General features: G+C 48.0%; 7 protein-coding genes across 7 annotated transcripts; 3 read left to right on the top strand and 4 right to left on the bottom strand.

Moving 5' to 3' along the window:
- Window positions 1-440: 440 nt before the first annotated feature.
- Window positions 441-1,211, top strand: N7529_000111 (SDR family oxidoreductase; the record flags this gene model as incomplete). The annotated part of the gene is made up of 1 exon (XM_057235642.1): window positions 441-1,211. The coding sequence occupies one exon, from the start codon at window positions 441-443 to the stop codon at window positions 1,209-1,211; it is 771 nt and encodes a 256-aa protein (XP_057102445.1).
- Window positions 1,212-1,356: 145 nt separating this feature from the next.
- Window positions 1,357-3,459, bottom strand: N7529_000110 (flavin monoamine oxidase family protein; the record flags this gene model as incomplete). The annotated part of the gene is made up of 1 exon (XM_057235641.1): window positions 1,357-3,459. The coding sequence occupies one exon, from the start codon at window positions 3,457-3,459 to the stop codon at window positions 1,357-1,359; it is 2,103 nt and encodes a 700-aa protein (XP_057102444.1).
- Window positions 3,460-6,322: 2,863 nt separating this feature from the next.
- On the bottom strand, window positions 6,323-6,810 carry N7529_000109 (cupredoxin domain-containing protein; the record flags this gene model as incomplete). The annotated part of the gene is made up of 2 exons (XM_057235640.1): window positions 6,323-6,430; window positions 6,481-6,810. 2 exons carry the CDS (start codon window positions 6,808-6,810, stop codon window positions 6,323-6,325), a joined length of 438 nt encoding a protein of 145 aa, XP_057102443.1.
- An 862-nt stretch (window positions 6,811-7,672) lies between these two features.
- Window positions 7,673-11,924, top strand: N7529_000108 (uncharacterized protein; the record flags this gene model as incomplete). Its single annotated transcript, XM_057235639.1, has 3 exons — window positions 7,673-8,798; window positions 9,179-9,222; window positions 9,282-11,924. The coding sequence occupies 3 exons, from the start codon at window positions 7,673-7,675 to the stop codon at window positions 11,922-11,924; spliced, it is 3,813 nt and encodes a 1,270-aa protein (XP_057102442.1).
- A 392-nt stretch (window positions 11,925-12,316) lies between these two features.
- On the bottom strand, window positions 12,317-13,000 carry N7529_000107 (uncharacterized protein; the record flags this gene model as incomplete). Its single annotated transcript, XM_057235638.1, has 1 exon — window positions 12,317-13,000. One exon carries the CDS (start codon window positions 12,998-13,000, stop codon window positions 12,317-12,319), a length of 684 nt encoding a protein of 227 aa, XP_057102441.1.
- Window positions 13,001-13,830: 830 nt separating this feature from the next.
- Window positions 13,831-15,527, top strand: N7529_000106 (AATF family protein; the record flags this gene model as incomplete). The annotated part of the gene is made up of 3 exons (XM_057235637.1): window positions 13,831-13,900; window positions 13,967-14,069; window positions 14,120-15,527. The coding sequence occupies 3 exons, from the start codon at window positions 13,831-13,833 to the stop codon at window positions 15,525-15,527; spliced, it is 1,581 nt and encodes a 526-aa protein (XP_057102440.1).
- Window positions 15,528-15,794: 267 nt separating this feature from the next.
- On the bottom strand, window positions 15,795-16,187 carry N7529_000105 (uncharacterized protein; the record flags this gene model as incomplete). Its single annotated transcript, XM_057235636.1, has 1 exon — window positions 15,795-16,187. The coding sequence occupies one exon, from the start codon at window positions 16,185-16,187 to the stop codon at window positions 15,795-15,797; it is 393 nt and encodes a 130-aa protein (XP_057102439.1).
- Window positions 16,188-16,648: the final 461 nt, after the last annotated feature.

The raw sequence follows: 16,648 nt of genomic DNA, 5'->3' as shown, positions 1-16,648 counted from the left end.
GGAACTTGGAGAAAGATTGGGGTTGTTTATGTCGACTGATAAGTTTGATAATGACTACAACGGCCCTCAAATCAGCGCTAACTGCATCAAGCACGTTTGGGGCCTTCCAGTATCAGCTTCCTTGAAGCTCGAAAAATATACTGCGAATAATTCTACATGTATTGATTCAATAATGGATGCCTACGAATGTATACAGCGTACATCATGTGAGTGTGATACTTCGAGTGCTGGTTCTGATTGGTCCGGTTCACGCGACTTTCATGGGGATTTCATAAGCAAAAGTCAGCCCTAAGTTGAAAAAGGAGGGGGCCTTGTTTTTTTTCTCATTCTAGCCCTTATACGGTGTTGCTCCCTGCAAGCAATTATTCGATCTCGAACAATAAGGTTGTTGGAAAAGAATTTCCATATCACGGCACTCAGCAACAACCCCATACTTGACTATGACACCCACAGTGAATCGAGTGTACGTCGTCACAGGTGCGAACAGAGGCCTTGGTCTTGGACTGACCAAGAAGTTGCTGGAACGACGAGCAACTACTGTGATAGCCTCAGTGCGCAACCTGGAAGCTGCCACAAGCCTCAAATCAGAGATTGAAGGTGTCGCGAAGGGTGAAAACAGCGCTCTTCACATAATCCAACTGGACTTTTCATCTGCCCTTTCTCCAGAAAATATTCGTCATACCCTCGCTGCCACAACCAGCACCATCACCCACATTGATGTCCTCATCTGCAATGCCGGATTTGCCAGCCCCATGACTCCGGCCCTTTCAACCTCGGCAGAGGAGCTGCGCATATCCTTCGAAGTGAACACAATCGCCCCGCTTCTAGTCTTCCAGGCTTTCTGGCCTCTTCTACAGAAGTCAGGTTCCTCCCCTAAGCTCGCGGTCATTTCTTCCTCAGTCGGTTCGATTGGTGAACAAGAACCGTTGCCAGGTGGTGGCTACGGTCCCAGTAAAGCGGCATCGAATTGGCTTACCAAGGCTCTTCACGCGCAGAATGAAGCCGAGGGACTGATTGCCTTTGCTTTACATCCTGGATGGGTACAGACGCGCGCTGGCGATTTCGCTGCCAAAGAGTGGGGTTATTCTGGTGCTCCGCCCGTGACTGTTGAAGACAGCGTGAAGGGGATGCTGAGTGTTATCGATGGCGCTACGCGAGACAATGCGTCGGGAAATTTCATCACGCAAACTGGCGAGTTACTCTCTTGGTAGAGAGAAAGTTGAAAACCTTACGCTGGTCAGGGTAGTTGGCTCATCAGTCTCCACGGAGACGTCAGGTTTTCTATACAAAATCCATGCTTGAAAAGATATTTTGAACACTATAAAAGCCTTCCAAGATTGGATCTCGACTATAATCTCACAACTTGATCCATCTTCCCATCCACTTCTGGTTAAGCTCTTTCGCCTCATCCACCAAGCCCAGCTCCAACAGCAGTTGAATAGACCCTCGAACAGAAGAATGCAGTGATGAACTCACCCAAGCATGTGTAGGCGCAGTGTGCTCTCCGATAAAAATGGTATTATGCTCCGTCTGATGATAAGCCGGAATGTAGAGCTTATGCTGCTCAATATCCGGCCGACACCAAGAAGTCGCCGTATGTTCATCCTGAAGCCAACAAAGCCGCTCATAATCACCAGTGTACAAGTCTCGTGCCTGTTCGCCGTGAAGACTCACAACCGCGTCCAGAACCGTCTGGACGTGTTCTTCATCCGAGAAACTCACAAATCGGTCGCTCCAGTCTCCCCCTCGGTAGTGCATTATCAACCCTGGACGCGACTCGTTGAGTCCATAGACTGGGTAATACAAGGCGCCGACGGGTTTGCTCTCTGGTTTGGAGTAACCGCCGAAAATGGGCCGGTCGCCTTTCTCCCAGAATCGTTCGGAAAAAAGTAGAGCTACTTTACAGGCAGACTTGAATCGGAGACCTGCTTCGCTGATTGCGCGGTCCAGCACAGAAGAGAATTTGGGTAGGTCCATGAATCGGGTCATGGTGAATGGCGCTGCCATGATCGTATAGTCGTAGTCTTTGGACTCGTATGTGCGATTCGAGACGCTAGGATACCATGACAGTCGAGTTCGGGTATTGCCGTTTTGATCCTGGACAGGCTCTAATTTTCTGACTTTTCGGTTGAGAGTAAGTCTGCTCTGGACATGGGGAAGGAATGCATCGGAGAGGCGGTTGAATCCTCCGTCGATGCAGACCCATTCTGTCTTCCCCATGCTTCCCTTGCTCCCATCCAGCCCAAGATTGGAGTTATGGTGCAGTTCATCCCAAAATACATCATAGTCAGAAGATGTCAAGATCTCATCAGTGACATTCTCACTGGCCTTGAAGGCATGGCGCATCATCGCCTGTTCACTCCAGTCGTCGAGTCCTTGATCCATAGCAGTCTTGTGGGCTCTCCAGACGTCCTTTTGGATGGATTTGAGCGTCGCTTGGTCTTTGAGGATTTTGTTCATCTGATTCTCGGTATTGCTGTACTCTGCACTGGTCATTGCTGGTGCATCTTCCAGGCTTGGATCATCTTCAAGTTCAGCGCGGGTTGGGATTCTACCATCCGGATGACGGCGAGTTCCTTGTGCAATGATCTCATTGGGGCTGTGCTGAACCCAGGGGATGAAATCAATTCTCCACTTCGACTCATTCTTATTCATGGTGTTCAATATCTCGGCCATTTGGAAAGTCAATTGATGGTCGGAATACAACAGTGTTTCGTTGTCGCTTTTGTAGGTCACTGAGTACGGAAGTCTCATCGGTCCCATTTCAGCCCATTCCTGCGTATCTGCGACATATTTCGTTCGAAACCTGCCTCCAACGCGGTTACTGGCCTCGATGATCTCCCAGTTGTGTATGCCGACGCTGTCCAGCATCAAAGCTGTGGCAAGTCCGGAAATCCCACCTCCAACAATCGCGATTGAGGTATTCTTGAATGAGCTCTTCGAAGCTACTCCTCCCTCTTCTTCAACCTTTTCTTTGATTTTAGCCACTCCATCGAACCATGTTCCCAACGAATCAAAATCCTTCAGTAATGGAATGTTGGCAAATGCTGTCGATCGTTTGTTGGGTGCCTTTTGTAGTGAAATGGGACTGCTTTTGCCTAGAACAGTTGGAGTTGCAACCCGGTCATCGACTTCCAAGATGTAGACGCATTGTTGAGTCGGGGCGTCGTTTGGAACGGCCCAAGCCAGTCTTTCAGGGGTTTGATTCTGTGTCGAGAATCGTCCGATGAAATGCTCCTTTTTGGTCAAATTTTGGCCGTCGCACGATGCGTAGACTGCCTTGATTGCATTCGGTGCATGATCAAGCCAATCAAGATGAATATTAGCCAGCTCACCCCGGAGAAGAGTTGTAGATGTGTAAACTCTGACAGTGTCTTGCTCCTCTATCACCTTGCCGAGTCCAGGTAGTCCTTGGGCGATGACCAGGGTTGCTACTGCAAGAGAAACTTTGCCGATCATTTTCGTTTTTGTTTTTTTGAACAAAAATACAAAGCTCTCAACAAATAGTCTCGGGGCTTCTGTGCATTTATACTCATTGCTCTGTAGTACTCATCCCTTTGAAGTCGAGGACCTTCTGCGATGCCAAGAAAGACACGATGGGATCGACAACATCCCGCTGTACCTTTGGGGTATTTTTTGATGTTCCTATATTTTGCAAATTTGACAACGACGGAGGAGTACCGTGTGGAAAGCCAAGACTATAACTCACTCCTCGCTACCCTGAGATCTGCACGGACTTTGTGGCCAATGAACGACACCGCATATTAGCCCACCTAGCCCAGTGATCGTCCGAAGCTTGCATGTTTTTAGATCAAATGACTCGTGACATGATGGGTTTACGTTAAGCTTGAAAACTTGGTTGGGGGGACGTCCATTCAGTTAATGCTCAAAACATCTCATTTTACATTTTTATTTACATCCTTATATTCTCCTATCTTCAGAGGTTATACCTATGAAATACCTCCATCCACTGATTATAGCCCTTGAGAGACAATATTCTTCGTTTTCTTTATCACAAATCATGTATAAATCTTGGAAGCTATTCGGGCTTTCCTATGACTAAGATTATTGAATAACTACTAACTATATTACGACGAGTCAGTCGGGCCTGAATAATTGTCTCTAAGGATAGTAGTATATAACAAGGGTAAGTCTGTTCTGGACATAGGGAAGGAATGCATCAAATAGGCGTTTGAACCCTCCACTTGTCGATCTGGAATCTCCTGTAACACTTCGGCGGCATATTTTCTATCATTTTTATCACTGATCTCGAGACAGGTGAGGATAAAATTTGGCGATTTTGAATACTTTAGACACTTATACCAAGATAAGCGTGGTAATAAAGGACTTGCAATCTAAAATTTGACGCGATTCACATACTCTCCAGATCAAGATTCACATGTCTGTGTCTGAAATATGCCGCTACATTGTGGTGCATTCAATGGCTTTTATTTTATGCAAATCCATGGTGCTCTTCTGAGGTTGTCAAATTTCCTCAAACTTAGCATGACAGGACTCATATCCCACTATTACGAGACCCTGTAGCTCCTCAATGAATGAACTAACCACTGTCCGTCATTCTCTATTCTTTGCTCTAGAAAACGCTGTTTCTTGATAAATTTCCTCCTCTATCAATTTTTAGTTCATAAACCACGTAGTCCGTTTACAACGTCGCCTTGTGTATTCGACTTCGCCTAACACAAAAGCGATGACCTGTGATAAAACCGCACCTATACGGTCTGATTGTCCGAAATGTAGAGAGTGGTAATTAACCATCCTTTAAATCTGTGAAGAGGGTCCGAATTTAAACATAGCAACTATATCCTTAGCTGGAAGATAGACCGTCTAGACCTTATAGACTATATTAGGACGACTAGATTTAGAAAAGCAATATTATACGGATTTCCAAGTAATATTTATAAACCGATAGATTAAGAGTGCCTTATCGTTAGGCCTCCTGCGGTGATTGCCGGGAGAACCGGAATCAGGTAATTTTATGATTTGTGTTATTATATCTGACTGGCAAAACTCGTCTCGGTGAGTTCTTTGCCACTCATCTTTGTCCATCACGTTAGACTTGTCGCGGGTGAGATCTATATCGTATCTTACGTATGATAATACACAGTCTCTGGTCATCTTCTACGGGAGTTGTCTATGTGATTTGGCGTCAGCTATCGACTTTCCTTACCTCCTTGAGAATAAGCTTCCAGTTGGTCTACCTGCAGACTAAGTTGTCGGAATATTCAAGATCAAACCATTCAACGAACGGCCTTTTCGTCGAATGTTCCTGTCGCACACTTTTGGAATACTCGCTATCCTCCTGTGCTGAGCTCGAATCTTGGCTGACGGGGTTCTTCGATTGACTTCTTGTGACTTGCATTCTGAGTTGACGAGCAAAGGAAATAGATAAGTCAAGTGTTTTGACTCAGCTCCTGAGCTCTCCTACATGATGCCTAAGGTATGAAACTTAATTCCAAGGTCAGTGTACGAAGGGGCAGAGCGCTCAACTTTCTAAGTTGGCATACATTACCTGGGCATATATGAAAATTGCAATTGACCCCTAGCCGCTGTACACCTTTGTACATGTGAATTTTCTGGGTTAAATATAGCACGAGAACACCTCTATATCATTGTTGGAATCTCCATGTCTTTGCCAATGGCTTTCCTGTTCGTCGTCCTTTGCTGCGGACAAAGTCTAAATTTACACCTGCCTCAAGGGGTTAGTGGCAATTGTGTCAAATTGCATAAAATGCAAAGATCGTCGGGAATTGGGAGCATTTCCTAAGATGCGAATATTGGAAAGAAACATTGGCGCCTGGTCTTTAGTCTCTCATTACATCTGTTCTATTACTAGTAGGTCAAGCGGGAAATCGAATATTTCCAAAGCTAAATAATTCAACTTCAATTTGAATATAACAACCTCAAGATATTCAAAAGTGAGAACGAGCAACTAGAAGTGACAGAATATCGAATAATGCCAAATTCTCATCCGGCCTGTTGTAACACAGAGCTCCTCCCTAAATCATAGACAAGGAGACAAAGCACGACAATGCCATAACGATCCCCATACCAAGGGCAGTGCCTATTTGACTGCCTGCATTAGTGGGACTAGAAGTCGAGCTAGTCGTGCCGCTTGCGGATTTGCTGGCCGTGCTGCTGGGGGACTCGTTTAGTTCTCCGAGTGAGCCGCCTTGGATTGTTGCGGGGATGGTGCTGAGGTTAGCATTTGACGCAGCTTGCTTGAAAGAGTCAAGGGTGTCCTGGCCACTCGAGCTGACAGAGCATGAGTAAGCCGGAGATTTGAATTAAAATGGCGAGATGCTTACGGTGGATTAATAACCCCAACCATTCCGGCCTGGCAATGGCCAATTTGGCCACAGTAGTACCAAAGGGGACTTGTGTCATTGATGGTTATGGTAAACACGGAGGTCTGTTAAATTTAGTTGTTGGTCCCGACACTTGAGAATTGGATTAATCTACCGATTCCTTTGTAGTTGGGACAAATCCACTGGAGAAGCTAGAGTCATTGATTGGATGGCAAGGGTTGTCGAAAGAAGCCTGGATCACTGAATGATTCTGCGGGTAGAAATGAAACTCGACCTTCTCTCCAGGGGAGACGGTTAGAGTGTTCGGGCTAAATGTAAAGCCATCTTCACCAACATCGATTTTATGGACAGTGCTCGACGCTGAAACTGCAGTTGAGGATGTAGTCGAAGAGACAGTCGTGGTCATACTATTATCGTTCGAGTTTCCATATTGGGCGTTGATGAACGGGAGACCCGCCAGGAGAAAGAAAAGCGCGTTTTTCATTGTTTGAAACCCCTGAAACCTTTGATTTTGATAAATTGAAGCTTGATAGAAATGATTGATATTTATTTCACCCTTCTCTATTGCCTTATTTATATCTAATTACCCCGCGTGGCCACCATTCTATATTCATGCCATGAAGAACAATGATCTATACGAAGAACTCTCCCTAACACACATCCATGGCATAGCCACAAGCTAAGCAATAGACCCAAACTTTTGACAAATGATTCCGGGGCATTAGCCTTGAACGGCTAATGCGCCAGAAGCTTAAGTAGCTTGTTCAAATTCGAGATATTCCTAGACGTCGAATTCCAATTGGATTGACACGCTTAAACCCCACATACCTAGGTACGAAGGATATAGACAGAAGTCAAAAAATCCGACTACTCTACATTTAGGTAGAGCTGAGCAACGCTAGACAAAGCTAGACAAAGCTAATTTACTAAGCTTCATGTATTAAATTAGCGTCGAGCCATTCTGACTGATGCGCCACGGATGATCGACTGGGGTTCCAGAGCTAAACGTGGAGGCGCAGCTCTCGTATCTATCAACTTTGGCTTCAAATGGACGAGAACGAGAACGAGTACAAAAGATAGGCAGGACATTATTCTCCAATAGGCATCTCGTGAAAATTCGATTCCAAGACATTCTTTGACAGGTAACACCAATTTCAACGTCTGCGGCGAGTAAATAATGTGACAATCTCTGCCATACCAAGGTCTTGGCCTCTCACCCAGCCCGGTTGATGTAACTACAGATTGTACGGATTGTACAACATTGAGTTGAAATTCTGAAATTGTCACTATTTAATCAGTACGTCTCTCCCCAATAGATCAAAGTTATCATTTTTATTCCCCCCATGATGGTTCGACGTATCTTTTCTTGGCTTTGGGCCGTTCCTGTATTGGCCCAAGTCCAAAGTTTTCATCCTCGTGGCCACGATGATATCACCTATAGCATTAATGTGCCCCAAGACACAGCTAGGTCTGGATCCGGTCCTATATTTTTTCAATTGAACTCAACACGTCAAGTCGAGTGGTTCGCCTTGGGCCAAGGAATGCAGATGGCAGGCGCCAATATGTTTGTTGTCTATACGTCCAACAACAACGTGACGGTTTCTCCGCGGTCGGGTGTTGGCGAAATCCAACCTTTGTTTAACCAGGACGCCCGGATCACAATCCTCAATGGTAGCGGTGTATATGACGGGGTTATTACCGCCAGTGTCCGATGTGATACCTGCATGAAATGGAGTAGGGGGTCAGAGAACGTCAACAGTACCTCCAGCCCATGGCTTTGGGCAGTGAAGTATGGAAAATCACTGAACTCTGCCAGCGTGTCCAAAGATATCATCCAACATGATGATAGCGGCGTTGTGTCTGTCGACATGAAAAAAGCGACTGGCGGTAGCTCCGAGAACCCATTCGCTCAACTTGTCCAAGCATCTGTCTCGTCCGGCGAGGAAGACGCGGGGGATGCGGCCTTCGGAGACATGGTCGAGAGGAAGAAGATAGCACATGCTGTGCTCATGGTCCTGGCCTTTGTGATCATGTTCCCTTTCTTCGCACTTGGACTTCACGCCTTCCCATCCAAATGGACAGCGAACATCCACGGCACATTCCAGCTTTTTACCCTAGCAGTAGCTATTGCGGGTCTCGGAGTAGGCGTTTCACTGGCACGACAGATCCAACTGATTGATTCTTATCACGCGATTATCGGCATGATCGTTGTCTCCAGTCTCGTACTCTTTCAACCCATCATGGGACTGTTGCAACATCGATTCTTCCGAAAAACGGGTAGAAAAGGCTCCTTTGCTTATATGCACCGATGGTTCGGAAGGACGATGATGGCACTGGGAGTGATCAATGCCGGACTCGGCTTTAAGCTTGCGCAAGGGCCGCGTGGGGCTATCATTGCGACGAGTATTGTTGCTGGAATCATTGGTGTGGTTTACATTGGTGTTGTCAGTTGCATTGGAAGACCAAGGAGACGTATTCCATAAGAGATCAGCATCAAAATATCAAAGGCATATTCAATGAAAGTACAATGGAAAATAAAAGGAAAAGACGAACTACCAAATGTAAAGATCGGCGATGGCTTGTATCGCTGACGTCATTTAAATGCCCCTGTATTTCTTCCTCTTTTCTATTCGAGCGACTCTTCTCTTCTACTCTTCTTTTCTTCTATATACTTGCCAATCGGACGTCTCAACCTTACTATTTCGTCTCTCATTAAATGACGTTGAAGTAAATTGGTGGGCTTTTGTCGGATTTCATTCTTGGCTCTTCAATTCTTCTTTCGCTTATACTACGGAGACTCTAGAAGAAACAGAGCAGGAGACACATTATGCCCTTACGTACGGTCGCATTAGGTGCGGCATTGACTCCAACTGTTCTGCATACTCTCATCAGTCATGTAAGTCGTTGCTTAACCACTACGAGAGTCGGTTTGCTGATGGTGCGTGACCTTATCAGTACCTAAATCGCAAAGCGCTGCACGACAAACCTACCGTTCATATTACCTACGACGAGGGTATACAGATTGTCCGCTCATTCTTATACTATGCATCCAAGCATCCCGTCGAAGACCTTCAAGCATTCACCCGCCAGTGGGTACCCAGCCCACACTGGGTGAGAACCGAAACAATCACAATCCCGGAGCAATTCCTATATTCCGCTGCAGAATTGGTCTCAAAGCAGCTCGGTCCAGAAGGAGTGGTACGGGTGGGAGGAGTAAAATGGTGGCAATGGCGCGGGCCGGCTGAGGACCTGAAGGGAGAGTGGATTGAGATGCGCAATCACTATAACGAGACCAAGAAGGCCAACAAGCGCTGTAACCGTGTGATGCTGTATATCCATGGCGGTGCCTACTTTTTCGGAAGTGTGGATACCCATCGGTATATGATGCAGCGTCATGCCCGGAAGTTGAAGGGACGTGTATTTGCGCCGGAGTATCGACTAGCGCCGCAATTCCCCTTCCCATGTGCCCTGCATGACTGCATGGCATCCTATCTCTGGCTGCTCAAGTCTTATGAGCCGAAGGAGATTATTATTGCTGGTGACTCTGCGGGCGGAGGTCTGGCTCTCTCGATGCTGGTCGTCATGCGAGACCAGGGTATTCCTTTGCCCGCTGGTGCCATATTGATCTCTCCTTGGGTTGATTTGACACACTCGTTCCCAAGTATTGTGGAGGAAAACCCAGGGGATTATGTGCCCCCATATGGTTTCCGTCATAAACCTTCCACAGCCTGGCCTCCTCCTAATGCTGATGATATCTTAAAAATGAAGAAGATGTCACAGCTCGACAAAGTCACCGCCGACGATGTCAAGAATGCCATTCCAGCGCCCAACAGTGTTGCTGAAAAAACTGCTGTCTCCGGTTACACTGTTCATGAAGGAAACCCGCCCCCAGCTGAACCTGCCTACCCCGGCCAACAACAGACTCCGGATCCTGGTACCTTGCATGCCGAACCCGACAATATTAATGTTGTTCTGGATGGAAAGACAATTGAGCTGAAGGACCAAATCCAAATGTACACATCCAACCAGTTGATGTCCCACCCTCTGGTTTCCCCAGTACTTCAATCCTCTTTAGGTGGTCTTCCTCCCCTCCAAATTTTAAGTGGCGGCGGCGAGATGCTCCGCGATGAACAGTTCTATATCGCCCACAAAGCTGCAAACCCAACAGCATATCCACTCGGCGATGTGTACCTCGATGAACATGATCCAACTCGGGAGATCTTGCACAAATATGAACCGACTTATGTTCAACTCCAGGTCTGGGATCACCTATGTCATGTGGCTCCGACCTTGAGTTTTACCCAGCCAGCCAAGTATATGTTCCGTTCGATTGCCCAGTTTGGTTCCTGGGCGTTGGCTCGTGCACAAAATGGCGAGGTTGAAATTGAGGACGACCCTATTTTATCACCCGTTACATCAAGTAGCTCAGAGGGCGATCAGGCTTCGGGGCCTCAGGCTGCAATGAATAGATTACCGGAACATCCAGGACCCTCGTCTGTTGGCAAAGCTGGGGATCCCCTGCCAGCGTTCCATGAGCACATGATACGCCATCGAATCGATAAGCGAGGACAAGTGTTCCCACTTGATCCACCTTCATCCTACCCAGTTCTGCAGATCCCACCCTCAAAGGTAGGAAGTATCAATCCTGAACTTATTCGGAAATGGCTGGACGCCAAGCAAGAATGGGATATCCGATTCTCCAAGGAGAAGCTTCGCGTTCAGAGTCGCCGAATGAAAGAGCTAGCCCATGGCTTCCAAGACTTTGACGGCGAGGTCCCCCCTCCAAGCTCCTTGGCTGCCCGCCGTGCTGCTCCCGGTGTGCTACCAAAGCGCCATGCCAAGAAGAACTACGGCATGATGATGTGGAGCGGCTGGGGTAGTAAACATGACGAGCGCACAATGGAGAAGCAGCAACTTGCGCAGCAGTCAGGTAGACAATCTACCCGTGCCAGCGTCGACGCTGGCCAGGCTGGAGCCTGGTCTAGCATGCCGGCGCTTAACAAGCAAAACGAGAAGGATGCTGGCCAAGACAAGGGCAAATCGCCGACCGCTGGCCCTGCACCGGTCTCCTGGGATGAGAAAGACCACCAGAATAGCGGCGATTCCACCAATGGACGCACATCTGATGTCGAAACGCCCTCTCGGGTATCATCGCAAACCACCGGCGGTCCAATTCTCGTGCTACCTGAAGGCAACAATAACAAATTCACCGACGATAACGCGAGTACAAGGGCGCTCTTCCACGCCGCGGGATCCCTGCCAATGAAATCGGACATCTCATTAGCCCAAAGCAGATATACTAGGCCGTCGTCAGCTGCAGGATCAGCCACCGGCCGAAGCGAGTTTATGTCCGACACTGGCAGTACTGTTGGTGGCGATAAGGAGTCTCTCGCCTATTTAAACACGGCGTCTGATAACGCAAGTACCCGCGCTTTGCTGGGTGCGAGAGGAATTTCCACTCAGATCATGGCTGGAGAAAATGGCCGTCGCTCCACGGATACTCTTTCTGTCTTCTCGGCGGCTGGTCGCGATTCCATGTCCCATCGCCCTGAAATGCCTGACAGGGAGGTTTTCAAGACTGCCGAGGAAGGGCTGTAGACGTTTGCCATTTCTTACTATTCAACATCACCTGTCTTTTTTATTCTTTTTTTTGGATCCCAATCATGTCCAATTTTGGAACTCATACCACGAGCCCCCATTTTCTTTGTTGATTCCTGTTCTACTATGTTCGATATACCCGATTTCGACTGTAACCTATGAGCCTACTGTTGGCCATCTTTTGTCACTCGAATTTAGTCTAAAAACGAATACAATCTATACCCCAATTTTGACAATAGCACCGCTTGTTTCGCAACGAGAGATATTGAATGTGTGATAACACCTCCACCGATTACTGAACCCAACACCGAGTAACACAGGTTGCCAGCAACCAGCCACTGGATTTGTAGTCTAATATGATACAAATTGGAGAATGATTACACGCTACATATTCAACGCCAGTCCAACCCAATTTTCCGAGCCACCTGTTCAGCAACCCCTAGGAAAGCATCTCTTCTAGCACTGCGCTCAGCACTCTCCTCCGCGACGACGGTCGGCACGCCCCGGTCTGCATCTTCGCATACCCGAGCATCAAGAGGAATGTCGCCCAGGAAGTCTACACCAAGACGCTTGCATTCGGCCACGACTCCGTGGTTCTCGCCGTGCGTGTGGTGGTGGCTATCACCATGTGAGAAGATACGAGTCTCGTGTCCGCATTGTGGGCAGGCGAAATATGCCATGTTGCGCACCATTCCCAGGACAGGCACTTCCATGCGCTGGAACATCCCGATACCCCGTACTGCATCGCGGAGAGCGATGTCCTGGGGTGTTGAGACAATAACTGCGCCATCTATTATCACTTCTTGGTTGATTGTCAGCTGGACGTCACCTGTTCCGGGGGGCAGGTCGAGGATTAGGACGTCTAGCGGACCCCACGAGACGGAGTGGAGGAGTTGATGCATGGCTTTTGTGACCATCAGTCCGCGCCAGGAAATTGGCGTAGAGTCCATCGGTACCTCGCCTGTTGTGCTGTCGGCTTGTGTTTGGGGGAGGAGATAGCCCATTGACATGGATTTGAGTCCATAGTTTGTAAGAGGAACGAGGCAGTTATCTGATGTAAAGAGGTTCATGAGCATTGGACGTGATGACGATACAGCGACAGGTATAGGCAAACTCACTTTCGTCAAGGCGAGGTTCGCCAGACAGATTCAAGAGAGTTGGGATAGAAGGGCCGAAAATATCAGTGTCCAGAATACCAGTCTTGATTCCGCGGCGTGCGAATGAGAGTGCAAGATTGACTGGTAAAGAATTCCGTTAGTAAAGTTCAGTTTTGTTCGCATGGAATCTCATTGAATTTGCACAATCAACTTTCACTTGCCTGCTATTGTCGACTTTCCCACTCCTCCTTTTGCTGACGAGACCGCCACGACCTTCTTGACATCGCGGATCTTGCGCTTTTCGGGGAGCCCACGGCGCGAACGGAATGTGGGCGGGGTACCGGATTTGGGGAGTCCCTAACAAAAGTCAGCAAATCGAACCCCAAAAAAGATCTAGAGTATGCAATCTATAGGCATAATTGGAGCTTCTTGTGTTTCGAAGCAATTAACAAAGCTCCAGGATGCACTGACCAAAGGATTATCATGTCGAAGAGTTTGGCAAGTGGAGAACAGCCTCGCGCAGGGCTGTCGCATCCTGACCGGTGATGCTAACATTTTAAACAGCCAATTCGGCATACAAGATGAGAAAACTGCAACACAACAATGATCAATGCAGGAAGTAGTTGTACAAAAGATGCGATGCAAGATATCGATACTGCCGTCTCAAAAGCTGACCGCCTGGTTCCTTGCCCGCATGGTTTAGACCGCCTACGGGCACTAGTCTTGAATAGGCCAGTTGATCCGTTATCCGGAAAAACCGACAAAAAAAAGTTGCTCGCCAGCCCTCTTCTCTTAGCAAACACAACACAATGGGTAAACCGCGTGGTACTCGCTCGCTAGCTGATCAGCTTGCTGATTTTGAAGACCCTACTCCCAAAGGTACGGACGATTGATTCACTTACCAGGATTTGTTGCTGGAGACATTGATACTGACTTGCTACATAGATTTCGATCCCGAAGATATCGACAATGGAGCACAGTCAAGTGACGAGGAAGATGGAGATAATGATGAAGTGACTACAGGACGAGAGCACTATGAAAATGTTGGGTAAGTAATTATGGGTATATTGGTATCAATGACGCTAATTATAGTTAAAGCAAAGCAAAACTTCGCAACGATGACCCCATTGCCCTGGGCAAACAATATGACGGCGCCCGTGTGAGCAGGGACGCTTTAGGCGCAGACAGCGATGACGACCCTTTCGCTGCTCGCTCTGATGACGACGACGACAGCTCTGCGGGGAGCGGATCGGGAGAGGAGGATGAAGGCTCAGACGATATCTCCGGATTCGACTCCGACGATTCCGCCATTGATGATGATGCATTGGCTCAGGAGAGCTCCGATGAGGAGGAAGAAGGAGAAGAAGATGACGAGAGCGAGGATGCCGAGGAGGACTTGCCAAGGAAGAAATCCAACAAGAAGTCTCCAGCTGTCAAACATAGCGAGGCTCCGTCCGGCGACCGGGATGAGATTCGGAGACTAATGGCGACGGATCAGAAAACTATTGCCGCCACTATTTCCTCCGCGGCCAAGGCCGATGCCACCAAGGGAAAGGCTGTGAAGCAGCAACGTACCACTTTTGATGCGCTTCTCAATGCGCGTATCAAGCTGCAGAGTGGATTGACGTCTATGAACGGTATCCACGCTGTTTTGGGAGCCAACAACGAGTCTGGAGAAAACCCGATCGACCAGGAAGAGGAGGTTGTGGACGAAGAAGCGATCAAGTCCGTAGAGTCGGCGGCCATGGCATTATGGTCAACCCTCGAGGGTTTGCGCACTGCCCTGGCAGACGCTACTGCGAAGGAAGGAAGCAAAAAGCGCAAGAGGCCTTCCCCTGTTTCCCCTACTACCCCTACCGCCTCCCTTTGGGAACGCATGAACGACCTGGAATCCGAATCCCTCTCGCACCGTCGCAGCATTCTCGACAAGTGGTCCTCCAAGGTTCGGGGTACTTCTTCGACTCTCCCTAATGCCAGGGGTAAATTGCTCGGTTCTGCCTCCGGTCGGCAACAGACCATCACAGCCGTCCTAGACGCTCAAGTCGCCTCCGAGGTCGGAGAACGACCTTCCAAGCGTTCGCGCCCTGATCAGCAGGAGCCTTTTTACGACGACAGCACTTTCTACCAGTCTCTTCTTCGTGATCTCGTTGAGCAGCGCATGGCCGGTTCCGACGGCCAGACCAGTGGCTTTGACAACCTCCACCAATTGCCGACACGTTTGCCCATTCACCCTGTCACCGGTATGCGCAACGATAAGGTGAAGCGTGATATTGATACCCGTGCCTCCAAGGGCCGCAAGATGAAGTACACTGTGCATGAAAAGCTGCAGAACTTCATGGCCCCTGAAGACCGTGGTTCGTGGACCATGCGCGCACGCGACGAACTTTTCGCCTCCTTGCTTGGCCGATCGGCGAGCGGTCTTCTTGGCGAAGGCGATGATAGTGAAAGTGACGCCGAGGAAGAAGTTGATCGGGAGGAAAGTGGGTTGAGACTGTTCCGGAACTAGTCTTTGCATATACACATTTCTTGTACAAATAGTTGTTACGGCTAATTCAAAAAATCCAAAAGGGAACTCTTCAGTGCATTTCAAATCTTACAATGGTACCTACATATGTACATATTGTACATATGCAGGTACTAGCAGTCCAAGTGTGGCGACCGCGGGCGTATACACTCCATGTACAGTGGGTATTTCAACAGAATCCAAAATCCAAAAATCCAAAATGGACAACAGCGCATAACCAAACATCCAAACAGTGGCCAAGAACTAGAATCATTTCTTCTCTTCTTTGGGAGTGTAAGGTGGTAGTTGTAATTCTTCGGAAGCCGATGTTCCTTGATGCCATTCAAAGGTCGTCGTTCGAGGTAGCCCTAACATCTTCTCTCGCACGACAGTCTCCAATCGTCGTTGTCGTTCAACTTCTTCCTCTGGCGACAGGAATTTAGGTTTTCCATCTTGGTCTATGATGACCGGACCGCTGACGTCGTTATAAGAAGGTGGAACAGCATTTGAGGGAGTTTGATTGGATAGTGGAGTATCGGAGAAGGAGATTGCGTCGGAAAATGAGATCGAATCGGAGAATGGCGTAGGATCGGAGAGCGGAACTTGTGAGTAGGCTATGCTTTCGCGCTCTTTGGCGTTCCGTAGTGAAGGTGAACTTTGCATTGTATATAGGTATACGAGAAGATGAGAAGTGCGTTTCAACTCTTGTCTGACTTTGACTCTGAATCTTCCTCGTTGGACTCTTCGGACTCTTTATTCACGTTTATTCACGGCGAATATAAAGTAGCGCGTGATGCACTATCGGCAATGCTGGGGAAGAGGGTCCACTAGCGCAGGATCGGTTTGCGGGGGTGAGACACGAAGATGACAAGGCGTTTTGCTTGACTTTTATAGACTTGGAATTGTTGTCAAGTTCAAGAGAAGTTGAGATATAAAGAAGAGAAGAAAAAGTAGAAGGAGAGAAAAAAACAATTGTCAACCTGACAGGAGGTAATGGAATGCAATGACGATCGTAAGGGGCCCAGTGGAATTAAATGGAGAAGTGGTGGGGCGAGCCTACGTATCCCCCTTTGACTTCTCGACAAACTCCCTGGTCTTCAGCTTTATGTTCATGGTCTAACTCG

Source organism: Penicillium soppii (genome assembly GCF_028829465.1).
Source record: "Penicillium soppii strain IBT 18220 chromosome Unknown utg000001l, whole genome shotgun sequence".
Classification (NCBI taxonomy): domain Eukaryota; kingdom Fungi; phylum Ascomycota; class Eurotiomycetes; order Eurotiales; family Aspergillaceae; genus Penicillium; species Penicillium soppii.
The sequence above is the reverse complement of the archived record's forward strand: the minus strand, read 5'-3'. Positions and strand labels throughout refer to the sequence as shown.